We start from the raw sequence: 26753 nt of genomic DNA on the forward strand, positions 1-26753 counted from the left end.
CCGGCTACCTCCCTCTGCTCACTGGGGGCCTGGGGGCCTGCTGTCCTGTTTGGGCTACGGGGCAGCCTGCTGCCCCCGACACAGCATCCGCTTGCCCCGTTCCACTCCAGTGCTGCTGGACTGTCTGGGCTTTGCGCTCACCCATGACACACATCAGGGGCCCTGGAAGGCCCGAGGTGGGGGCCTCTGCAGAGAAGCCTTCGTCTCTGATCCCTTTTATGCCCCAAGCTGTGATCTGGCCATGGATCCTCAGAAACCAGGTGCAAAATCCCTCCAGGGTGGCTGGTCTTAGGCACCTGGGCCCCTGATCTCGGTTGTCGACATGCCCAGGCTGCAAGCCTGATGAGAAGTGTCCCACTTTTACCATCCTGGGGGTGGGGGGGTGTCTAGACACACAACTGTGGTAGGAACGTCACCACGGCATTTCCTTAGCAACCGAATCCCCGGAAGGATGGTCAGGGTGCAGAGGGGCCCTGGAGATGCTTTGATCCAAATGGTTTCAGGGAGATTTTGTTTATAAAACCAAAAAACACAATTTCTATTCAAGTGGAAAAGGGTACACAATGTAACAATGAGAGTTTGAAAAAGAGAGATGGACTCTCTAGATTGTGATATGAATACTAGCTGCATTCTCTCCTTTGAAATCACATATACTCCCGTGCACACGCATGATGATACATGCACACACACATTCACACTGCCTTCATTCTCATCTCTCTATGGCTACCAGATTTTTAAAATTGCCCTCAAAGGCCCTGCTCATCAGACCTTGAATTCCAGTGCATCTGCATTTGCAAACTCCTGCTTTGTTCCTTGTCAGGGTAAGGATTGTGTTGCATTGTTCTGCTATTCACAGTAGGTAGTCAGTCCCTGCTGTTTGTACTCATAAATCCCCTTTGTCCAAACCCGAGTCATGCACTTGTTTGAGATCCTGCACATCAGAATGGAGACGTGGCCTGTGAGAGGCAGAGCCACCTTAGAAAGAGGCCATCCCACCCATGAGGCAGGCCCAGAGAGTTTATTGGGGTGACTCTAGTGCAATATGGGGTGACATCGGACCAGCACAGTAGCTAACAAAAAACCAGGAGAGGTTGTAATTAATGCACATAACTGGCAGTCTTTGGGGGCCAAGCGTCACAGGAGAGACTATGGAGAAACACAGGTGGGCCGTGTCTCACTGTCGCCTGTTTCTCTGGTGGTCTCCTCGGGTGGACTGTAAGCTCCTCCAGGCGAGAGACCGGCCCTGGGCTTCTCTCACACCTGCTGTGCCCACAGCTGTGCTGGGTGCTCACTCACCGCCTGCCCACCTGAGGAGCAGATGCTTCCTTTAAAACCTTGGATGACTTGGCGTCTGTTGTAAATTAGGTTACATCTCTTTTCTGTTCTCCCCCACCGACCTGTTTGTCCACGTGGCAATGTATCTGAGGAGGGTGGCTGACGTAGGCAACTCCAACGGGACCCAGAGTCTGTGACATGACACCCCAAAGGTCCAGGACGTGACGGACAGTCAGTCCTCGTGCCGAGAGCCAGGAAAAGCCCCACAGGAGCGAGAAGACACAGTCGGCAGGGCCGATGCTGAATGATGCAGGGGCTGGGGTTCTCTGACCAGGGTTTGAAAGCGGCCATTATAAAAATGCTTGAGCAAGAAAATACAATAAGACTGGAGCAGATAAAAATGAAAAATCTCAAGAAAGAAACAGGCAGGGTTTGAGTTGGGGGTGGGGGGCTAGTCCGTGGCTGCCTGGGTGGCATGGGCAACACACACAGGAGACGCATGCAGCTCTCCCCCAAATCTGCACTGTCCCCTTCTTGGCCAGTCCTCAGGGAGACCGTGGGGAAAACCCACATGGGGCCCTGTGCTCCCAATGGTCCCACTAGGGTGACCAGAGGGACCGCTCACTGGACATTCAGGGTCCGGTCTTATCACCTGAACACGGGTTACACACTCAAAACTCCTCATTTGCTCCTTCATTGGGTTATTCGTTATACTCTCATAGCCTGCTGATTTTCCCCTTGTCTTTGTAGATTTGCTAACTATATAATTACCTCACATGAACTCAGCCGGAATGAGCCTCAGAAAGGCTGAGCACACCTCCTTTTACTTCATAACGGGGTCCACCCCCTCCAGTGAGGGCTCAGACACAGTGGGTCTCGACTGAAAACAGCGCAGGCACTGGGCCAGCTGATAGAAGAACAAGTCTGAAAGACAAACCTCAATTTGGACACATCAAATTAAAAAATGGATAAGATAGACACTCAGGTAATATTCACTTTAAAATGAAGATAAAATCAATGATTTTTATAAAAATCAAATTTCAGTCCCCCAGTTATAGTAGAAAAGTGTTCTTCGAGTTCAGCTTTCTTACTTGTAAGACAAACGGGTTGAAGGATAAAGGTCGCCAAGGACTAATGCATTATGTGGTGTTTCATGGAAATGCGTGTGGACCGCCACGGGCTGGCTTTCAACTCGCCCAGGCTGGGTGAGTGCCCATGGCCCTGGTGCCTAGTCCTGTCCCTTTGCTTCCAGGGAGCTTGGAGGTGGCTGCCTTTCCCAGGCAGGTCAATATTTAATATGTGCCATAGGCCAGGGGGACAGGTCTGCAAGGGGTGTGGTTCTCTCCCTTCAGCAGGGCTGCTGAGACGTGCACTTTGCAGGTTGTTTGGCTAAAACAGGAGACGCTGGACAAGCCCGTGGTTGCAAATCCAAGGCCAGTAAGGCACTCCTGCTCCGAGGAATCATGGGAGGTATGGGAGCAAAAGAACCTTGAAACGTGAGATGCCTGGGGCAGTCGAAACTTTCTGCTTGGGCTCCTTAGAGCAATGCGGATCTGGGAGATCATGGTTACCAGGCCTTCTAGCGAAACCCTGAGAGTGCTTTAATTTAAAAAATTCATGTCTCTGAGAACTCTCCTGTCTCGTTTCTGAAGCCTCACCCACCTCATCCGTGTGGACAGACAGGCAGGGGCCACCTGTCATTTCCCTGGTTGTTCGTCTACATTATTCATTCCCCGAGCGTCATCTCAGGGCTATTTGGTTACAGGAAGGAGTCGTGTTTTGCTGTCTGCACTCCGCTAACCCTTGAGAGCCGAGAGCCGAGAGCCAGGCTGTGTATACATATGCTCTGGGGATGATTTTCACCTGCTCAGGGGCCACGTGGCCCTTGGTTCTAGGACAAACTGGAGAAACCGAACTATGCCTGTGGCCGGCAGAGGTGGCTCTGTGGTTCTTTCAATTCCTCTCTTGTCAGAGTTGGTAGAGCCCACGTCCTTGCTGTCGGAGCCTGTTGACCCGATTGGCTCATATTGACTGGCTTTCCCATCAGCCAGGCTGAAGGGATGGGTCTTCCAACAGGTTCCCCAGCCGGCAGGGCCGAGGAGGTGAGGCTGCGGCAGCAGAGGGACGCTGCCCAGCATGTGCCTGCCCCAGCAGGGAGCAGGTGCGAAGTGGTGTTTGGGAGTTGCGTTTATCCAGTCTTCCCTCGGTGTGTTTTTACTGAGTGCCTGCCATGAGCCAGGCACGGTTTTAAGCAGGGGAAGGAAGGGGAGAAGCCCTTGTCCTCAGCGAATTTATTTCCATAATAGACCTGAATCAGTACAGCGGCCACCCCTGCTCGCTCCTCTCCCCACCCCCACCCCACATACCTGCTTTTATTCGAAAGGGACAAAAATTTTGGCTTATAGAGTCCTTGGTGAGGCCCTTGCCGGACTCCCTCTGTCAGCTGCTTGGGCTAGTTCCTGCCCCTGCAATGGCCAGGGACAACGAAAGGGGGTGTGCGTGCACCCCCTTCTTGGGCAGCCTGGTCCTGAATTTTCAAATCATCCTGATCGTAACTGCAGATACTAAATCCTACACTCTCTTGTACTTCCTCTCTTCTGCAGGCCGGGGCCTGTGACGCTCGTGGCTTCAGGGCGAGAGGCCTGCGGCAGAGTGGATGGGCAAAATCCCTGCGGGGAGGGGTCGGTCAGCATCCCTTCCCAGGCCAGCCTTTCCACAGTGGGACTGGGTGGTGGGCCCATGGTCACCCAGACCTCACCCTCTCGCTTGGCAGGGAGGACGCAGAGGCATGCTGGCCATAGCCACTTGGGCTCAGTGGCAGACAAGCAGGCAGTTGGTAAGGACAAATGGCCAGGTGGACCTCCTTCCCAGCCTACCCGCATCTGACACTGAGACGTAACACTAGACTGAAACTTGGGGCTAACCTGGTCTGTGTGTGTGCATGTGTGCGTGCGTGTGTGCGTGCATGTGTGTTCTGACATGATTGTGTGGAGCCCACGAAGACAACAGGCTGACCCAGGACAGGGGAAGATTAGTCTCCCTTCCAAAATTTGGCGGTGGGGCCAGCCTCTCAGGTCAGCTGTTTTATGCTGGATGCGTCTCCAGGGACCCCCTTCAGGGGTTCAGGCTGGCTGGCATGCTGGGAAAGCCTGCCACCAGGCATGAGCAATATGCAGGGAGACCGGCGGGAGGTGTCACCATGGCCCAGAATGGTGCGACTTAATAGTGATTTTCCAGGCCTCTGACTGCCCCCCACGTCTCTGGAACTCCGCCCCACCCAGCTCTGCCCCTCAGGCCTGACACACGCACCACCTCTTCCTGGAACCATGTGTCCTCCCCTTCTCTCCCTCGGTGTCCTATCTGTCCTGAAAGCAGTGGTTCCCAGTTCTAGCTGCTCAGGGACCCACTTGGGAACCCCAAATGTTCTCCTGCCTCCAGAGGCTCTGACTGAAGTGTCCTGAGCAACAGGGGGTTCCAGTGGGAGGTAAGTTTGAGAATCACTGTGCTGGTCCTCAGAGGGGCCTTGCTCTCTGCATGTGCAGGGCCATGCCCATGGGGATCCTGGTAATTTTCTCATAAGGTAATTGCACTCATCAGTGCTATTATCACCATCTGCTTTATAGTATTGGGTTGGCCAGTACTGTAAGGAGCTAAATTATATTACATTTTAAAGATAACCTGGTCCCAGACTATTGCTCCCTGATGTAAAAGACATATTTTTCATTTTTACCAGTAACTTTATTGATTTGGATATTTTGAGTATGTTGGCTCTCTTCCAAATGGTATAATGTTGATTGTTGCCAATTAATGTCTCGATTTGATTGCTATTAACGTCAACTGGCCTACCTGACCTTGGAGCACCATCCTGCGAGAAATCTCCAGCATGAAACTTCGCAACCCACATTTGACACGTTTGATCAGTCACAGCACCTTCTCCATACACTGAACACATCTTTTTTTGTGTGTTTCAGCCATATTTTACCTTTCTTGAAATAATAAAGCATAATATGCAGAAAATGTTGCTTATTTTCTTCCATCTTCAGTATTTAATGGTTACACAAAAATTCACCAATTTTGATAAGATTTTTTAAAAATGCACGCTGATATGACAGCTGTCACAGTACAATTTACAAAATTGTTTTGAATGAAGTTAAAGAAAACTAAGCACTACTGGAGCCATCCTACAGAGAAAACCAAAGTTTTGGGCCAACCCATAGTATTTCCCCCTATTTCTCACTTTTAACTAAAGTTCTTAAAGAGCATGTCCATATGACTTATCTTTGCAGCTCTCTTAGTATCTTGCACATAGAGAAAATGAAACAGATATCTGTTGACTGCATAAATAAAAGATTAAATTAAATGTCTATAGTAAGGTAAAGACATGTTTTTCCATTTGGAAGATGAAATTATGCTTTAAAATTGTACTGACCTGTTTTATATCTTGTTTCTGCCATCAAACAACTAATTGACTTTGAAAAAATTATTTGAATTCTCTGTACCTCAGTTTCTTCATCTGTGGAATAGGCATAATATTGTATGGATTACATAAGGCAGCCTGTGAACAGCGGCAACCGCGGTGGGAGGCTTGTAAGTGCTCAGGGATAGGCTCGGGCGGTCCTTCCTTCATTCAGCGAGTCCTGCTGGATTGGCACCTCTGGGCGAGAGCCTCTGAGGAGACTCAGTTGTTTCTGCAGCCTGTGGGGACCTGTGTTCATGTAAGAGAAGTCCAGGTGGGGGCCTCTAGGATATTTGAAACATTTAATCTAAGCAGGAGGAATTTAGTGTTAGGGAGGACAGTATGCATTCCTCACAACTGTTCTAATGGTATCTTCTTAATATCAATAGTAATTTGTTCAGTCCCTCTGATTATCCTCAGACTGGTATAATACAGATGTCCTCATCTTCTCATAATTGCCTTTGGAAGAGCTAAATTACATTACATTTTAAAAATAACCTGACCCCAGACTGTTGCTCCCTGCTGAGTTCAGTTTGCTACAGGCCTCCTGTGTCGTCTGAGGCAGCGTGGTATACCAGTTGTCAGTTGGTGTAATTGGCAGCAAGGCACCCCACGCACTTGGCGAGGGCATTGTTTACGATCCTGGGGCAAGGAGGGGTTCAAAGGAATAAATTCTAACCAGTGTCCTTCCCTACAGCTAGGCACGTGGGCTTTGCAGGAATTCTGGATCGCTCTTGGTCACATCAGTTAACCTCCTGGGCCCTCAGTTTTCTATCTGTGAAAGGGGAATGATTCTGAGGTTGTTGAAGGATATTGTGAGGTATGCCAGGCGGACCCACTTAACTCCTGAGATATACAGTCACATATCAGTACTCGTCAGCTTCAGAACTCATCAAACCCTGTACTCACTGCATTTTGACAAGGAAAAAATGCGTCACTTGTTGCTTGCTTGGTACTCATTGGTTTTAGCACTCGTTGCAAGTTACAGAACAAACAGACAAGTACCGAGGTACCACTGTACTTACACCGGCCATGGCCCTGGGACAAACTCACACCTGCCTTGCCCTTGGGGCATACCCACACCTGCCGTGCCCTTGGGGCATACCCACACCTGCCGTGCCCCTTTAGAGCCCTTTTCAAGTTTCTTTGCTCAGGTAGCTCAGAAAGCATTTTCAAAATCTTTCCCATTTCAAGTTTGCATCTAAAATTTTCTGTGACAAATTTATTAGTTGGAAAGGCTATCACTTCTGGCAACATGCACACACACTTTAAAAATATACAAGTATTTTCAGCAAACCTGCAGAACCACAGGTCAAGCCCATCCAGCTTCTGGAACATGCTGTCGCACAGGTGGTGGGCGTGAGCTGGGCCAGCCCACCTGCATTGCCTCCAGAGCTCTGCCACTTACTAGCTGTGTGGCTCCGGGCTGCTTATTTTACCCCAGTGAGACTCAGTTTCTTCATCAGCAAATGTTATGAATTATTTTTCAGTTCAGACAGGTGGGCATACCCCCGTAACAACCACTCACTCCGGAATTTATTCTGCACTGCCCCTGGTCGTGGACACAGACCAGACATCCAGAAGTACACTCCGCCCTGGGTCTGTCTCCCGCGCCGGTGCCGCGGTTGGACGGTTTGATTTCCCAGAAAGCTGGAGGCGCCTGGGGGCTGGAGATGGGGGAGCAGAGAGGAGCAGGGGCTTGGGGAGACCGGTGGAAGAAGGGGAAGAATGGGGGGTGGCGGGAGGGGGAAGAATCGGGCAGGAGAGGAGGCGAGAGAGGAGGGACCAGGAGGAGAAAGGGGACTGAGGGGTAGGATGGAGGGAGGAAAGGTCGAGCAGGTGGGAAGGAAGCAGCCAGACGGGGCGGGGGTGAAGGAGAGAAGGGGCGGCGCTCGCGAGCGGCTGATCCTTCGGCCACCGCGCAGCCCGCCTGTCGCTGTTGCCGTCACACCGGGAGAGCCGACCTCGCGCGCCGTCGCCAGGAGCAGCCCAGGGATGCAGCCGCCCGCGCTGCCGGTGCCGGGGCCCCTGGCCCTGCTGGACACGATAGGTGAGGGCGGCCGGAGCATCCTCGCAGGCTCCCCGCGGGCCCCCGCTGGCCCCGGAGCGCAAGTCCAGTCCTTCCCGCCTCCCTGGAGCTTTATCTGGGGGACACTTGGGCCCCGTGCAGGGCATAGGCCCTTCGTCATTCATATTGTCGCGCCCCCTTCCTTTCCTCTTGTTTCTGTCTGTCCCTGAGTTTGTGCGTCTCTCCCCGTCTCTTGCCCACTGCCTTTCATTGGGATTTGTATGAATGGGACAACCCAAACTGCCCTGCTTTTCATCTCTGCCCTATTTCAACCTCAGATATCCGCCAGAAGTTCCTTTCAACAAGCCAGGCGGCTTCCTCTTGCTTGACAGCGACAAAGGGGCGTACAGCCTGTGTGTGTGTGTGTGTGTGTGTGTGTGTGTGTGTGTGTGTGTGTATGCGCGCGCCGCTCCTGTTCAGCGCACCCTTCCACAGACTTCTCCCCCACAAATTCCCAGAATCTGTAATTCTTTGATTTCCGGAAGCAAGACCGATGCAGCCTCGAAGTCAGGCAACGGGTGGGAAAACAGGAAACCTGTTGCGTGTTCACAGGTCGGGGAGCTGGCCTGGGTTCTCCACCGGGCAGTGGCCGAGAGGGGAATAATGCTGGGCGTGTCTTCCTGACAGGGAGAGGGCAGAGCGGGTGTTGGAAAGATAAGAACAAATAGGCCCAGGGTAAGGGACGCCGGACAGCTGGGGGAGGGATCAGGGGATCTCCCCGGATCTGCCCCTTGCTTCAGAAACAACCCCATTGAAAACTTCGGGTTTTAAGCCCATTACGCTGTTTGCAGTATCTGTGGAAAGCCTCTTTCTAGAAGTCGGGTTAGAAACATTGATTTTTAAATAATAATCAAGGACTCTGGCTTGTTCCTCAACGAGATAATTCTATGTCCTCCCAACTCTCTAAAGCAAAATTTTGTGGCAAAACTTATTTTTTTCACTGTTCACTGTTGGCAAAACTTATTTACATGCATTTTCCTCCTTCAGGAAATGACTTGTTTATTAATGTTTAATAATAATAACTTTCTATTATTAACTAGTTGTTACTCTATTATTATCCTAAAATGACTTGATTGTTTAAACATAACATTTGACTTTGTTTTTTCTTCTGAGGAGGAATTATACATTTAAAAACACTAGAAGTTGGTGTTTTATGTAAAAACACTAAACATTAGTGTAGCTGGTGGGATTGGGTATTCTCTACCTTACCTTTGTGTTCACCACCTTGGGCACATGTTATATTAAATTTTTTTAAAAAAGGGAAAATGATGGCTGAGGGGTACATCATTATGCCTCGGTCTACTTTCCCGGGGACTGTCACTTTACCTGGGTGTCCTCACACAGTTAAAAGAGCTCATTCTTCCTGGGAGGCCCAGGCCCTGCTACCCGGGAGGCCATGACTTTGAATACCTCCAGTCTTTGTGAGATCCCCCTTCCCTTCCTGGCTTTCCTAAGTGGAGGAAGCGCTGAGTGACAGAGACAGAATCTGCCGCCACCCCCCACCCCCTGCAGTTCTTTCAGACATGACCAGCTTCTCACAGAAGCTGTGGTTTGGCAACTCTGGCCAAGGCTGGGAGTAGGGACAGGCAGGGGCAGGGGGATGGAGGGGCTCATGGGGCGTGACAAGGTGACATTCTGAGATATTCTAGATAGAATGCACTGGGAGATAGACTGGAGTTTGGGAAAACAGTGAGTGAGATGGGAGGGATGTAGCTGTTGACCTGCTCAGCTTCACACGTCAGAACTGTTCCCCTCAACTCCCTGTTGGAGAAACACCCGTTAAGAATGACTGCTATACCATCGTAACATTAACACCACCATGATTAACATGTTTATTAATGCCTAAATATATTCATTACATTCATAAAAACAGGTAAAGAACATGGGGAACATGCGTATGTTCTGTCACTGGATCCTTGTAACAGTCTCAAGAGGTGGGTAAAGCAGGTGGTTGTTATTATCTCCGCTTCACAGATCAGGAAACTGACATGTATTCATTCATTCAACACAAGAACAGAAGCTATAGCCCTGCCCGAGCTCGGCCCTGAGATCCAGTGAGGAAGAAGACAGACGTGGTCCCTGCCCTCACCGAGTTCCCTTTCTGCCAGGCCCAGAGGGGATGAAAGGCTGCCTAGGGTCACCTGGCTGGTCGGAGCAGGTCCAGAACAGTTTGGGTACAGTTCACGTAAGCTGCCAGCACAGTTATATACCTAACAGTAGATATTTTAGTTAACAGGCACTATGTTAAGGGCACTTTAATTGTAACAATGCACATGATGATATTCTTGCTAATGGGATAGGAGAATCTAGGGAAGGATTCAGGTAATTCTAGCTGTCTTCCTCTAAGTCAAAATCCCAGTTCTCTCTAACCTGATCTAAAAATGCATGTCTTATGGTCATTATAAGAATATATTATCCATCCTTACCTTTCTTAAAATAATTTATGTATGTATGTATGTATGTATTTTTTGCAATATCCTATATTTGTAAAGAATAAGGTCAGGATTTTTCTTTTTGTTATCTCTGGTGAACCTGGAGTCAAAATATGACAATACGTGTCATTAGAACTGAGATTGTTCAGGACCATTCCTTCCCAGTGCCCCATATGAGTTATGCTGGCTCTCTTTCCTGGCCTTCTATTAACCTTGGAGCCATTGATAGAAATATTGACAAAAGGGATAGCTTATACCTTCTGCTTTTCATCATGCAGTTTCAGAGGAAAAAAATCAGACTTGGGAAAAAGTGGTGAAATGGTATATTTATATTGAAAATGGTTCATACGAAGATTTTCATGAGCTCATGGGCTGTGTTTTCCTGTGAAACGTGCTTACCAATGCTTCTCCCTCAACAACTCTTCTATGCTGGTAGTAAAAATTAGAAAACAACAATGAAAAGAACAACTTGACACAATCAGATAAGCCACGTCAACTACTCTTGCTCGTAGATTAAAGAGGTGTTCAAATTTTTACTGAGTGGTTAGCATGTCAGAATGTCACTAACAAATTTGACAAGGGCTGACCAGATACTACTAGCTTAGTGGATCTGGTCAGATCAAGATTCACAAGCTTGAAGGACCAGGATATAGTCGAGGGATGTATCTTCTGCAGACGGATCCCAAAGGGAAGTAAGAGATGAGGCCCACGGAAGGTTATAACTGTGGCTGGAAGGAGATGCTCAGGCATCTAGTTAATTATTTTGGACATAATACATATGCAGTGCAGTTAATTAAGAAAAATAGCAAAACAGAATCCTTTGAGGAGGAGGGCATTTGCCTGATAATTTTCTCAAATACTTAGTTCCATGAACTTTAGTTTAGGGGTCCTATGGCTCTTAAACCACATGTCAACAATCAAAACATTAAAACGGGGAACTAAGGGGGAAATAGTCGAGGAGGAAGAGCTGATGAGGAAGTTGCACTAATTGAAAGCAATTGGTATTTGGCTCCATTCACAGATATTTGGAGGCTGGGAAGAGGACTGGAGAAAGTGGGAGATGAATCCTCTGACCCTGATTGGGTGAGACAGAGTCAGACGGCTCAGACGAAAGCTGAAGTTGCTACCTAGTTTCTAGGTCGTGTAGTTATCATCAATATGATTATTTTAAGAACTTCCTCGAGAACAGTTACATTAGCTTCCAAAATGTAGAAGATATGTTTTTAACTTTTGTGTCTTTTTTTTTCACTTTACCTACCTTCCCAAAATCAATTAACCAGAGCAGAATTTCACCCATGGGGAGGCTTCTTTCTTTTGTTTTTCTCCCTCTCGCTCACCTGTTCTCTGAGGGGCTTTGCCATTTCAGTCCTCTGTTTCCCCACGGACACCCCGCCGTCTGCGGCCATCATTCCCGGAACATACCTGACTCCCAGGCACACTGCCTTGAACATATACCCTTGGCTTCAGGCTTTAAGCAAATGCAAGGAAAAAGCCATTGCTATCTGCATGAACGCTTGTTTGCAAGTAAGATGCTGTAAACAGGAAACAAGGGGGAGTCCGCTGCAAGGAGCTCCCAGAGCAGGTGCCCACGCTGCATCCCGAAGAGTGTGGGGAGTCTGCCTGCACTGGGGGCTGTGTTTTCCTGTGACACGTGCTTACCAATGCTTCTCCCTCAACAACTCTTCTATACTGGTAGTAAAAATTAGAAAACAACAATGAAAAGAACAACTTGACACAATCAGATAAGCCACGTCAACTACTCTTGCTCGTAGATAAAGAATTCTGGGGGGCTTCAGAGAACTCTTTCCAAAGCTTGTACAAGGACTATAGGCTTATCTTCTGTTTTGTAAGTTTGAATTTTACTTCAAAACTTTTACTTTTTCCTTAAAAATGTTTTGATATCTTTCCCTGAAATTTCCCTTGTAGAAGTTTATCCTAAAAAAAAGTGATGAGAAGTGATAGATTTATATACAAACATGTTTATCATATTGTGTTTTTTTAAAAAGATAGATTACTTTTTGGAGTAGCTTTAGGTTCACAGCAAAGCTGAGGAAAAGATACATAGAATTCCCATGCACACCCCTGCCTCCATGTGCACAGCCTCCCCCTCTACCAGTGTCCCTGCGAGAGTGGGGCGTGTGTTACAAACAGTGAAATAGCCGTCACACCCTTGTGCCCTGGAGTCCATGGTGTGCATCCGGGGCCACTCTGGGTGTCCCATGTTCTTTGGGTTGGGACAAATACATGACGACATGTGTCTGCCATTACTGATCTCAAAATCTCCTGCGCTCCAGCCACGCATCTCCCCACACTGGGTTTTAATTTTAAGAATATAGAAACAACTCAAATACACAACAGTAGAGACAAACCCATACACAACAGTTCATCGACACACCCATCTTGTGGCATACACAATTATAAATAAGAATGCCCTTTGGACAAGTATTTCAAAAGTCAGACAAATTCTTATGGTTGATCATGGGAAAAACCAGATTTCTAAAACACTTTAGTTCCATTTTAAGAAAGACCAAGGCCTGCATGCCCACTCGCCAATTTTGGGTGAGAGGTTGCTGTGAATTTTAGTTTCTCTTTTATATTTTCCTGTACTCTATAACTGTTCTACAATACATATTGCTTTTATGAGCAGAACAAAAGCCATACATTTTTAATAGAAAACTAACAGTCTTTCTTTTCCTTGTAAAAATGTCACTATCACCTTGGTTCTGTCTTCCAGCCCCAGTGAGGCTTGGTTTTTAGTTCGCAGATATGACGAGAGGTGTGGGGAAGAGAAACTTCTGAGGCCACTGAGAAAGTTAGATGTGAGAAAGAGGAGAGGAGGCGTGAAACTGAGAAAACTCTGACATTGCTGGAGCCGGAGGGGCGGTAGGATTGCCTCTTCCCGGCTGGCCAGCGTGACGCTGCTCCTTTATCCCATGCTCAGGGCAGACATAATTAATCAATCAAAGCACCTCTCTGATACCCATCTACAAAACCGCAGCAGGTACAGGAAGTGACTTGTTTCTGCTCACATAGCAAGCAGGGCCTGTCCTCTTGATAACAGTGACACAGTGGCCTGGGCCTCAGACCACGTGGGCTAGCATTTGGCCAGTGCCCTCAGGGCTGAGCACCTTGGGAGAGATGGGGGAATTGGGGGTGGAGAGTGTGATAGATAAAAGGTACGGAATGCCATTCCTGAATAGTGCTGAGTTTAGGCACACTGGGAGATACTGCGGAACCTGTGTCCGAGCGAATGGGCTGGGGGCGTGGTCACAGGCAGTCAGCATCGTCTCCGTGCTCCTGTGCTGTCTGCTCATGCATCCACTCATGGGGCCACTCGTACACCCGCTCTGGCGTTCACTTGGGGTCCATGCATTCCAATCCCTCTGAGCTCACTCAGCAAAACTCTGCAGAAGTGGCTTTGCCGGGCCTGGGAGCACACAGCCAAGGCACTTCCGAGAGGTTTAAAGGAGAGATGTGACTGGTGGCTCGCCCCTGGGTGCTACAATCACGGCAGATTTGTTGTTGCAGTGTGGTAGCCTTTTGAAGTGAGGGCCGTGATAGGGTCTAGAAGACTTGCTGTGCCCGTGTTCTCATTGAGGGGTGCTCTGCACCATTGTCAGGAGCTCCCCCCCAGGGAAGGCTCTGCCCTTTATGGTGTGCCTGGCTGGTGCATCCTCATAAGCATGAGCCTCCACAGAAGGCTGTACACAGTCCATCCTTGTTCCTCTGTAGTTTACTCTCCACACAGCAACCACAGTGCTGCAGGAACCAGAAAAACAAAAAAGGAAACTACAGTACCTCCCTCCCTCCTTGGCTCAAAACTCTGCCACAGCCTGGCTCTCTCAGGGTATAGCCAGGGGCAGATACAAGAGTCTGTCCCTGTGGTTGCAGGAGATAAACTTGCATTTTTAGGGAGCCAGAGAGAAGAGTGAATAACAGAAGGAACTCTGGAGCCAGGTGGCTGGGATTTAAATCCCAAATATCCACATCGGAATCTGGAGAGGCTGGGCCAGGGCTTGCAGAGCAGAGCCGTGCAGGTGGTATCAGGGACAGGGCCACCTGTGCAGAGGGGTGCCCCTCCTGCCTTCACCCTGCCACGCCAAGGTCCTGGGAGCTGCAGGCAGCACCTGGGCCCAGAACTTCAGCTGATGGGGAGCTGGTGGTTTATTATCTCTGTGAATGAAGAGATCTTGTCCCCTTCGGGGTGAAGGTAATACGTGCTTTAGGATAAGATTCTTGGGAGAAGTGCCTACCCAAGGAGCTGGAGAGAAGGTTCTGTGCTGAGGGCTGTGTCAAGTCTGAGAGGGGTGCTGCGAAGGGAGTGTGGGTCTCACGTGGGCCTCCCTTCAGCTCCCAGAATGAAGAGTCCTTCCTGAGGCATATACCCTTGTTAGGTCAGTGTGCTCAGCTGAGCCAAGTTTTTCTAAGTTTGCACATGGATTTATAATTTTGTGCAATTTATTTCTGAGTATGTAACAATCCTGTCCTTAGGTGTTGCAACCTTGACTTGATATTAAGCTTTGCTGATAGACTACAGAAGTGTACATCTTTGGAGGCAAATCTTCTGGTGTATAAAAATGTCTGCATGCCTGCAATTCACGTGGTCATCTGAGCCAGCAGTTGCAATCAGATATGAAGCTGTTTCCCCCATCAGCACCATGTGCATGCACATGCACATGGGTGGTGTAGACAACTTTGGCACAAGAAGGAAGATCATGTTTTTCCTTCATCCCCTATTTTGTTTTGGAGTCACAGGGACCAAGATGGCTAAGCTTTGCCCTCTGAGGTGGGCACTGATGGGAGAGAGAGCAGCGGGCGTGTGTCCTGGCTCCAGGAGGACAGGCAGGCCTTCCAGAGCCTACAGGGCGCAGAGAGAAGAGCCACTCGGACAAGGAGTGCACTCATGTTTGCTAGGACCTCCCTCTGAGCCCTGCCCCCTACTAACAGCTTCCTCGTTTATCCTCCTCCCAGAAGGGTTTACGAGAAGAAAGAAGACCTCCCTGTGGTTTGTGGGGTCTCTGCTGGTGGTGTCTGTCCTCATCCTGACCATCGGCCTCGCTGCCACCACCAGGACGGAGAACGTGACTGTGGGGGGCTACTACCCAGGGATCATTGTGAGTGACGGGGTCCTGGGGTTAGAGGGGGATGCATGGGGTGCCTCAGATTTCTGCGTGGTGATGACGCACTTTGTTCCAGCTCCATGGAGTTGGAGGGTTAGGGTGTGGGGACTTGTTTTGGTGGTTGTGGTCGGCAGAATAATGACCCCCAAGGCATCTGTGTCCTACTCCCTGGGATCTGTGAATCTGGGGGCCACACAGCAATGGGGGGTCAAGGGTGTGGACAATGACCCTGCATCTTCCGAGTAGCCCAGTCTTAGCACTAAGTCCTTAAAAGTGGAGGAGAGCACAGGAGAGCCCTCCTCAGTCGTGTGATGGGAAAAGATGTTGATGATGGATGAAGGGCCACCAGGCCAAGGAATGAGACAGCTCTAGACATGGGGGAGACCTGGCCCCGAGTCTCCCCAGTGCTTCTAAGGGGAACCAGCCCTGTGACACCTGGATTTTAGCCCCGCCAGACCAAGGTGACCAAACCAGTCCTCAGAAAAATGTAGCTTTAGAAGACACCAGCCAAGGAGCCCTGACTGGTGATTGCATTAATAGTGTAATCACAGGGGAGCAACAGGAACATGACTGCTAATCAGATCTGGCACGAAGCAGTCACCTAAACTCAGAATTATCAGGAATATTTTCTGACTGAATTCACATCCATTGTTATTGGCAATATTTTTTATTGGCAATAAAATTTGCTCCAAGTGTCTGAATTGTGCACAGAAAGTGTCTATGAAATTGCCCTTCATCAGCTATGACATCCTTAAAATGCACCAGAACCTTCAGCTGCTCTGTATCATAAAGTGCTAAACCAAGGTTTTTTTTAATGTAGCTCATTAGCTACATTATTCTCACTAAAGGTATTATCAGGATTAGTAATAATATTGATAAAATTTTTGGCACTCTTAATATTTAAAAAGTTTTATCCGTATCATTTAAATCATCTTTATATTATCATTTATTTTTATTTTTGTGTATGCTTCATAAACTGTCATTACCTGTATGTAAATTGTGAGCAAACACATCCAAACAGTGTCTGCACAGAAAGAGCTTTTTCGGTGAAATCTCATGAAGCTGATTCAGGTGGGAGACCCTGCGTTTCTGCCACGTGTTCTGGATGAGAAGGCGAGCCTGGAATTCGGGGGGCTGATGGCTGTGACGATGCATCCTTTCAAATTATTTGCAAAGTTTCAAGATCAGTTTTGAGTAGTAGAGGGTTGTTTGTTTGCTTGCTTGCTAAGCTTCTCTTAGGCTGGATTTCCCACCTATAAGAACAGCCTGGACGTTGTCAGAGCTTGCTCTGTAAAGGACCTGATTCCTGGGCATGTCCAGAGTGAAACAGGCTTCAGCCTGGACAGTTCTGAATGCAAACTAATGGAGAGGACGGGTGAAACTCACTGAAAGAAAATGTGGATGAAAGTCACTTCCGTGGATGTCCTCATCAACTCAGAGACTTGGAGCAGAGTGGATCTCAGAAAGAAGCTGGGGCTGGATGGCGGAAATACTTCAGCATTTTGGAAAGAGGATTTTTTCAATCCAAAAAAATGGAACTTAGTGAAACTTAATAGATATATTTTAATACATTTATGTTGGAATGGAATGTTGATATTTTTGAACTGAGGAGTTAGGTGGTGGTATTTTGAAGGCCCATGTGAGGAAGACATTCCTCTCTCCTTACTCCTTGAGAATTCTCAAGTTATTGGTGAAAACGACATCTGCTCATACCTGTCCATCTCCATAGACTTAATTACAGATAAAGATATCTGTAGACATAAATAGGTCCAATTTTTAGCGCATTCAATTTGACAGTGAGGCCTTAGAGACCCCACACTTGTGCTGGTCAGTGGGTTAGCTGTCCCCAGCCTGGCCCCGCAGGTCACTCAGAAGCCCCATGTGCAGGGCTCACCCGCTGCGTGCGTGTGGCTCTAACGCAGGGTCCCAGGGCAGCACCCCCACGTTGTTTGTGAGAGGCTCGTCACCAGCTGCCCCGAGCAGTGTCCTTTGTGGGCACTGCTGACACTCCAAGTCTTACACTGAGAGGAAATTAAGAAATTCTTTCAGCAGGTGGGCATGGAGGATGAGGCACACCTTTGTCTCCTGGACAATCTCAGGCACAGGGATCCTAATCCCCAGCCCTCGGTTCTTCATTTTGAGATGAGAGTAGCCATGTGTGTGTCTCTCCAACATCCCAACATCCCTTCCCCCGAGGGGCCCAAGAGCTCAGGCTTTCTCGAGGAACAAGGGGACTGATCCTTAGGAGCCCCTAGGCACCCTCCCTTCTCCCTCTCCTCTTGTTCCCGAAGCTTACTTGTCTGCCTGCTCACCTGAGCCAAAAGCTCACTTCCAAGTGGTGTCAGCATGTCCATGGAGCCTGGTAACTGTTCTTCTGAACTACCATGGCTCTAGCTTCCTAATATCTTACCTGAGGAGTTCCTTCAGACTGTGGGACTTGAGACAGGTCCAGGCGAGACATCAGGTGGGCCTCTCACCTGGCGACCAGATGCAGAGATGAGCTGTGAGTGGTCTGGGCTACGATGAAGAGGTCGTCCTCTGTAAGGGCAAAGGGGCCACACAATGCTCTCTTTCCCTGAAACTGAGAGGTAAACTGACCCAAGACTTAAAATGCTGGATCCCAGAAGATAAGATGGATTCATGTCTTAGCACTTTCTGTTCTGATCACCTGCTTCCACTGGGCCTGAGAAGCCCACCCAAAGGTGCATGGACCTGTCTGCCACTTAGTGGCGGGAACTTTGAGAGGTGGGAGTGGCCGGCCTTGGCCCTTTGATAAAGTGTTTTAAGGGCAGCAATCTCCTTTGACACTACTTACTGTTAAAAGTCAACATCACGCCACCAGGCATGCTAACCAGGTACTTTCTCCTTGTTTTTCCTTTGCTCTCAGCTGGGCTTCGGATCTTTCTTAGGAATTATTGGCATCAACCTAGTGGAGAATCGGAGGCAAATGGTAAGAAAGTCCATCGTTACTTTCAAATGACAATACTTCATCTTTTATTTTTTATGACTGAGTAATATGGAATTGTTTTCATAACTTCTCTTTTGGGGGCTGTTTAATGCAAGTGTATAAAAATACAATTGGTTTTTCTATTTAGTCTTGTATCTTGCAACCTTGTTGAATTCATTTATTAGGCCCCTCTCTTTCTCTCTCTCTCTTTAGTGGATTCCTTAGGGTTTTCCATCTATAACACTAGGTCACCTGCAAACAGAGATAGTTTTTCTTCCTGCTTCCTTTTTTCCAACCTGGATCCTGGAAGTCCATTTCTATGGCTTTAGTAAAAGAAATGTAGGCCTTAGAATGGAAGGATGGAAATACAGAGTTGACAAAAGCTGCCAAAGCAGCATAGGGCCCAGCTCCCCAGTTAGCCCCCTTGTACACCGGTCAAGCTGGGGCCACCCACGTTCCTCAGAGCTGAGGCTTCTGACCAGCATTGTTGGCAACACCTACACAATGTCCCTTCTGCCTTTTCAGGGAAAGCATTCTTCCCAGGCTACCTTTGTGTGATAAACGTACATTTTACTATCTAAACGTTTAATGTAATGTTTATGAAGACCAAAACCTGTGTCCATCATTCACAGTGGTGTGATCTCGGGAAACTCACTTGACAGATTTGAACCTCAGTTTCTTCATCTTCAGGGTTACTGCGAGCATGTGAGTTAATGCATCTGCAGATATCTAGCACACACTGGCCCAAACCGGTGTTCAGAGAATAGGAGCCACCATTGAATACTGTGTTTAAGCACATAGGTTAGTCAGAATGTTGAAGTTGTTTCAAAAGAAGACAATAGCAGGCTGAGGAAATGCCATCTGAAGAGAAGATGCTTGTATGTGTATTTCAAATGCTTCTAGATATAAAGAATGCCTTCTTTTTTCTTGATTTCCTTTTATTTTAATTACTTACTAAAGAAAATTTTAAGCAGATCGCAGAGCAGATAGACTAGTGTAATGAACCCCTCAGCCCCCGTCCCCCATCTTCCTCACTGCTGACTCGGGGCCAGTCTTGCTTCATCCCCCACCCATCTCTTTCCTTCTCATATTATTTCGAAACTAATTCCAGACAGGGTATCATTTCATCTGTAATGGTATCATTACCTGGTACCATTTCACTCCGTTCAATCTAATCATTAGAAGTGGCTTCACCATTATCTCTGTCCATTATTATGTTAGTCTCCAATGATATCTAAAGACTATTCCAAATTGAGTCAGCTTTTGATGTTTTTCCATTGATGAATGACATTACTTTCCAGTCACAGAAACAGACCTATGAATCATTGATTTCACAATAGCCCTCTTGTGGTCCTGAAGGCCAGAGATGGAGAAGTTAAAGGCCTAAAAACTTCGTTAGCTGCTGATTTCCCCCCACTATGTGTGTGTGTGCACACAGAGAAAAATCTCCCCCAAATATACTTTGAATGCCACTGACCTAGAAGAACCAATAAGGACTAATAAGTAACTTATAGATTAAAAACACTTCCTGTGAAGGGTTAAAGCCTCAGTCTTTGTCTGTCCGGTCTAGAGATGCATTTTTTCCTACTCCTCTGAGTGTTTCTGAGAGCGGTCTCCTGCTTGTCTTCCCCGCCACTCCTCTGCCCAGTGTCATCAGCTTTTGACCTATAGGGGACGGGCTGAAGGACAAGAGGTCCCGAGGGACACCTTTCCCTGAAGATGCTGCCACCTACACCTTCCAGAAGTTTGGTTCATTTTGGGAGAAGTGTGGGGGTTGGGGTGAGGGGGTGAATGGAGAAGCCACTGGAATTGCCCACTGTCCCTGCCATGTGGTCAGCTGGGGTGTGTGACAGACACTAGCTCTGGTTATAAGAAAACAGGTCAAGCAAGCTCCAGTAGATAAGCTCCTAAGTGTTGAGGCTTTCAAGAATGTGTACCCACTACTTAGGAGGCTGACTCAGGACTCCGGTTACATATGGACTGTACCTTTGGGTGGCCCCTGCTACTTGTAGCTCTACCAGGGACCGCCAGGAGAGGCGCAGGTGGGCCTCTGCCCGGCCCCTTGCTGGTGTGTGAGTTGAATGGGCTCTGTGACCTCTGAGGACTGGCCTCCATTCCACCCACACGGCCTTGGCATCTAGACCCTGGTCCTTCTGTTGTTTCTTGTTAGAAGCATCCGGCCGCAGGGGCTGTGGGCCAGTCTTTCTAAGTTTGCAGGGCTGGCTGCACAACTCAGAATGTGTTTCGCTGCACTAACCTAGAGCTTCCCACACGGCGGCTGTGAGTGTGCGCCAGGATGTGGCTCTCTGGCCAGCTTCTCGCTAGCAACCCGTCCTTCCAGTGGTTTCTCCCCTTTGCCCACCAGCCCCCTTGAAGTGATGTTGTTGGATTGTCCAACTCCAAAGCCATGTTGGGGGGCAAGTGGGAGTGAGAGTCCTGGGAGCGAACATCTCATGATCCACTGGCTCCGTCTGCCGCACACACAGGGGGCAAGCTGATGTAGGGCCGGGGCGCTGGGCCTCCTGCAGCACGTGCAGCCACGTGCTCACAGACGCGCTCCATCTGAAACAAACCCGGGAGCTTTTATTCTCTCTGCTGCGCAAGCCCTGTCCACGAGAGGCCTGTTTGGAAAAATACTCAATTTTCTGGATGGATCCAAGTATTTGCCTGTTTAGAAAGGGAATCCTGGGAATCTGCTGATGAAAAGCTGCAACCAGGTCTGTTTTTGCTGCCACTCCGCCGAGAAAAACTTGCAACTAGAGCCTCGTGTGTGTTAGAAGATGCAGGTGTGCGCATGAGCATTTGTCGAGGGAAAATGAAAGTACTGGTTCCACCCCAAAGCTATTAACCAGCCCCCCAAAATAATCATCAATAACCTTCAATAACCATCAAGAAAGACAGTTCTATCAACATGGCGGGTGCTCTGCCCCCATCGCTTGGCGGGAGTGTCCCTGCTACCGGAGTTTGCTGAGGTTTTGTGCCCGAAGGGCACCAAGCCTGGACTCTATTGGCTGGGAAAGAGAGGAGCACAAGCTTCGGGAAATGGAGAGGTACCTGCTCCTTCTGGGGTCCTCAGCCTGAAGCAGGGCCTCCCACCCCTGTGGTCTAGGCCACGCCCCCTCCACACTGGGCGACCAGCTCTGCATTCCCAGCAGCCCTTGTCCTTACCCTTATCAGAGGGGCAAGGGCAGGTGTTCAGCTCCTTTGGGACCTCGGGTCTCTTCACCAGCGACCTTCATCGCTTGTTTAGAGAACTCGGCGTGCTCCAGGACTGTCGTTCTGCACTTTAGACTTCTGGGGCGGTGAACCCAGAGAAGACGGCTGGGCGCTCTCCGTGATTTAGCCGGAGACTCTTCAACCACCCACCATGCTTCCAGGCATGGCTTCTGCTGTGGTTCTCTTCTCCAGCGTCTAGACACAACAGAAACATCCGTCCGTTTCCAAAAAATACGGAGGCACGTGGGGGCACTGGCTGCCCCGCCCAGGACTCTGAGGAGGGAAGCCATATGCAGATCAGGTATTTGCATAAGAAATTTGCAGAGTCCTGGTCAGTTCCCAGCTTGGCGGAAGACTTTGATATTAGCGCGGTGTGAGAGCAGGATTTTAAAAAGCAAGTTTGTTCCCACATTGGAGCAAAAAGTGAAGCAGGATCATAAAGTCCTTCAGAAAGCTGGACTTGGCCACTCGCTCCACCAGCTTCCAGGCCCTGGGAATACCTGGAACCTGCTTTCTGCAGGCCGCTCTGTGTCAGGAGGTGAAGCCCCATCCCAAGGCCAGGGTCACAGCCAGCTTTGAAGGTGGTAGAACGAAATACTCCCAGTACAAATCCACCGAGTAGCCAGAGGGAGGGAATAAGGGAATCCAGAGTCTGGAGAAGGAGAGCTTTGTGCCTGTGGCTGCAGGCCATGGTCATCGGAGAGAGCTGCAGAAGTATCCCACTTACTGATTGTCAGGGCCCCAGAGGAACTGGGAGTGGTGGATTGCCCAGTGTGAACAAGCTGGAGGAGTTGAAGGCAGCAGAACTGGTGACCAGAACTTCAGCAGCAAAGTAGTGCAGTGGAGGTGAGAGTTCTTTGATGACAATGGGAGCTTCCTGTACAGAATTTCAGCTGGAGCCTGGCTTGTGGAGATGCTGTGTGAAATGCAGCTGGGCGAGTATATTTCAGCTGTCTGGATTTCTGCATATGGATTACCCACCTTGGAATAAGAGGAGGTGACGAGCCTAGAAATGAAGGAAAGAGCTGCTTGGATTTCAGTCTGACAAGTGACAGTGAACTTCACAGGGCAGATGTACACAAGGGCAGCATGAATGACTGGCCGGGTATGGTCCAGCTTCCTGGAGCGTGGCTCCTGGTCTAACCCGTGTGGATGTTCCATACTCACTCTTCTTGCTTAGGCTCCCCCTCTGTGTCAAAACTAGCCTGTGTTCGGGGTTTCTGTTGTATTTGCAAAAGATTTGGGAGGAGCTGAAAAGTTTGCCTTCTGACTTTGTTTACTTCTTGATTAACGAACGCTAACAGTTCTGGAACTGTTTAGTCAATTGGTTGTTTTTGTTATGTACAAAATAAAGTAAAATGTAGAGGTCAAAAAAATAGCCATCAAAATTGCTTAATGACTCTTGTCACCTCTCAAGCAGTTCTCACACACAGATTGTTGTCCATCCATTTCTTTCTTCAGCCAACATCTCCCAAGCACACTCCACGTGCAAGGAGTCATGTTGGGCCCTGCTGGGGAGGTTCTGACCTCACAGAGCTCAGACTTGTGCACAGGGCACCAGAGGTCACCATGGAAGAGGGGTGAGGGAGGGCAGAGAAGAGGCAGGTGAGGCTGAAGGGGCCAAGAAGGATCCAGTCCAAGGCTGGGAGAAGGTGGAGCTCCTGGAGGATAAAGGCTGAAATAGACCAAGAGAACCAATGGCGCCATGGCCCTGTCAGAAGGTCAATGTGGAGTTAACTCTGTGTCTGAATGCATCTCTCAAACCCTTTCATTGGGTGGGCGATGCGCCATGGGTGCCCTTCCTCAAAACACGGTGGAGAGGGTCCCTCCCCAATCCCATGAGGGTTTCACTGGATAACCCATGACCCTGCTGGTGTCTTTCCCTACGTATCATCTCCTCCTCTTTGACCTTGACTCTCATTATTACTTCAGATGTCAACTGAAATCCTTCTTGGCTCTATTTCCTGTCTCCCTTCACCTGTTTCTCTCTGTGATGATAAGCAAGGTCCTGCTGCAGGCAACTGATCATCACAGAGATGCCATTTCTGTGTCCTATAAGAATACGTAGTAGATTTGATAAGAACAGATTCTCATGACAAATTATTCTCAGGAGCATATAGAAGTGTTTGCTTGGTCTTCTCTCAGGTAATGAAAATCCTCTATCTTAATAGAACAAGACAGGTTCTATTTCTGACATGTGTGGTCTGCCCTGAGGACGGGGAGGGTAGGGGAGACAAGAAAAGAGCCACTTCCAGCTCCCTTTCACCTTGAGTGGAGCCTTTGCTTTATTCATTTCCACCTAGAGGTTCAGGCCAGCATCGCCACCTACTGGGAGAGCCTGGAGAGGTCAGGGTGCATTGCAGACTCTCCTCTCCTCTGGGTGCCGAGGTAAAGGTAAAACACTTAATGGGTGCTACTCCTTGCCAAGTTCCTGCCAGCTGATCTCTCTCCCTCTCTGTCTCTGTGCCTTTCTCCTCTCTATCTATCTCTGCCTCTCTGGAATGCTCTATCCCTCACCCCACCTTCTTCTGTTTTAGTGAACTCCAGTTCCTCCTTCAGATCTCAGCAAAATGTCATGCCCTTAGGAAAGCTCCCCCAGCCTCCTGGATTCCTACCTTTAGAACAAGTAGCCTTACTAGCACTCACCTGTTTATAGTGATGTGTTCCCTGAGGTGTGAATCCAGTTTTCTCACTACCCAATGGGCACCCATACACCTCTGTTTAATGAATGAATAAATCTCTGGAAGACATGAAATTTAGGTGGAAGTGGTTGCAGTGCTTTTGGCTGCAAATAACATAAAACTCTGCCTTGACTGGCAGAGACTGAGAGGATTTGTACCCCTTCAAGACGTCCAGAGGGGGAGGTTTCATGGTTGGCTGACTCAGTGGCTCAGTGTGTCCTGAGGCCCCACTGCCTCTCTTTCCGTTCTGTCCTCCTTCCGGTTGTCACCCTCCAGAGATAGCAGCATCCAGACAGGGAAACAAATGATGCCTTCCTTTGATTCTTTCTTAGAAAGGAGACCACCTTCCCAGAGGCCATAACAGACTTTCCCTCCTATTTCATTGGCCAGGTCTAAGCTCATTTCGAAACCCACCCCTGTCATGGGACTATCTCACCAATAAAAGGCTCACTTAGTAGCTGGGTGGGTTCATCTCCACAGAGGGATAGGATAATGAGGAAGTGAGGGACCTGAACAAAATCAACCACGGTTCACAGGAAAGAAAGGAGGGAGTGGATGCTGGATGGAAAGCCAGCAAGATTTCCTGCAGAGATCTCTCTTCCTTGAATTGGGAAGTCCAATTTCAGGCAATGGATTATACCACCTGTGTGCCTGAAAAGATGCATCTCATTTCGACAGTTATCAAGAGCTTACAGGGTACCACAAGGGACACAGTCTCTGGCCTGAAGTTTTAAATGCTGATGCAATCCATTTTCTCTATTTTCCTCTTACTACTCATGCTTTTGTTGTGAAGTCTGAGGATTCGTCGCTAAACCGAGGTCATGAAGATTTATCCTTGTTTTCTTTGAGTTGTTTTAGCGCATTGATCAATTTTTAGTTAATTTTTGTATATGGTAGAAGGTAAGGGTTCAGCTTCATTCTCTTGCATGTGGGTATCCACTTGTTCCAGCACCATTTGCTCAGGAGACTGTTCCTTCACCCCATTCAATGGTTTTGGCTCTCTCGTTGTAAGCCAACTGGACACAGTGTTTGGGTTTATATCTGGACTCCCAGGCTCAATGACAAGTAGACATCAATCTGTATGTCTAGCCTTCTGCCAACACCACACTGTTTTGATTACTGTAGATTTCTAGTAATTTTTTGTTAATTGGAAAGTGTGAATCCTCTGACGATGTTTTTCTTCTCAAGGGCTGTTTTGTCTATTCAGGGCCCCTTGCACTACGTATGGCTTTTCCATTTCTGCAAAAAGGCCATTGCCATTCTGCTAGGGGGTGCCCTGGAGCTCCAGATCGCTCTGGGGAATATTTCCGTCTTAACAATGTTAAGTCACCCAATCCATGAACATGGGAGTTTTTCTATTTAATTAGATCTTTTAAAATTTCTCTCAGTAATGTTTTGTAGCTTTCAGTACAAGTCTTTCATCTCCTCAGTTAAATTTGTTTCTAAGTATTTGAGATTTTTTAGATGTTATAAATGGAATTTTTTCCTTAATTTCCTTTTCAAGATGTTCACTGATGGTGTATAGAAAAACCACTCATTTTTGTGTATTGATCTTGTACCTTGTAACTTTGCTGAATTCATTTATTATCTGTAGTAGTTTTTGTGGATTATTTGTTATTTTTGGTGTTTTGTATATACGGAGTCGTGTACATAAAGATAGTTTTACTTCTTCCTTTCCAGTGTGAGTGCCTTATTTTTTCCCCACCTAATCACTCTGGCAAGGACTGCCAGGACAATGTTGAAGAGGAAGCATCCTTGTCCTTTCCCTGTGTCAGGGGAAAGCTTACAGTCTTTTACCATCGAGTATGATGATAGCTGGAGGTTTTGGTAAATACCCTTTATCATGTTAAGGAACTTCTCTTATATTTCTAGTTTGCTGAGTGTTTATATTGGAGAGGATTTGGATTTTGTTACATACTTTTTCTTCACTAATTAAGATGACAGTTGAGATTGTTTCTTCTTCATTCTAGTAATGGAGCATATTACATTAATCGAGTTTCTTGTGTTGAACTACTCTTGCACTCCTGGTCATGGGGTATGATCCTTCAAATGTGGTGTGAAATTTGATTTGCTAGTATTTTATTCAGGATTTTCACTTTCATGTTCAGAAGGGATCCAGTCTGCTGTTGGCCCTTTCTCTCCATAGCTTTGTCTGACTTAGGTGTCGGGGTAGTGCTGCCCTCATCCGGTGTCAGGAGGTGTTCCCTCCTCTTTATGTTTTGGGAGAGTTGGAGTAGGGTTGATGTAATTCTTCAAATGTTTGGTAGAATTTACCAGTGAAGCCCTCTGGTCCTAGGTTTTTCTTTGTCGGGAAGTTTTTGGTTATTGATTTAATCTCTTTACTTAGAGGTTTGTTGAAATTTTCTATCATTTCTAAAGTGAATTTTGGTTATTTGTGTGCTTTCCAGTAATTTGTCCATCTCATGTAGATCATCAAATTTGTTGGTGTGTAACAGATCATAGTATTTTCTTATAATCCTTTTAATTTCTGTAAAGTTGGTAGTAACATTCCCCCTTTCATTTCTGATTTCAGTCATTTGCTTTTTCTCTCATTTTCT

General features: G+C 47.9%; 1 protein-coding gene across 1 annotated transcript in view; it reads left to right on the top strand.

The window, feature by feature from the left end:
* Positions 1–7655: 7655 nt before the first annotated feature.
* Positions 7656–26753, top strand: part of TMEM255B (transmembrane protein 255B) — a 43681-nt gene continuing 24583 nt past the window's right edge. Inside the window, exons 1-3 of the mRNA XM_045821553.1 lie at positions 7656–7781; positions 15203–15345; positions 18239–18301. Coding sequence (XP_045677509.1) covers positions 7727–7781; positions 15203–15345; positions 18239–18301 — 261 coding nt within the window. The 5' untranslated portion in view covers positions 7656–7726. The remainder of the gene's footprint in view (positions 7782–15202; positions 15346–18238; positions 18302–26753) is intronic.

This window comes from Phyllostomus hastatus, unplaced genomic scaffold (genome assembly GCF_019186645.2).
Source record: "Phyllostomus hastatus isolate PE091 unplaced genomic scaffold, TTU_PhHast_1.1 phas_scaffold_46, whole genome shotgun sequence".
Classification (NCBI taxonomy): Eukaryota; Metazoa; Chordata; class Mammalia; order Chiroptera; family Phyllostomidae; genus Phyllostomus; species Phyllostomus hastatus.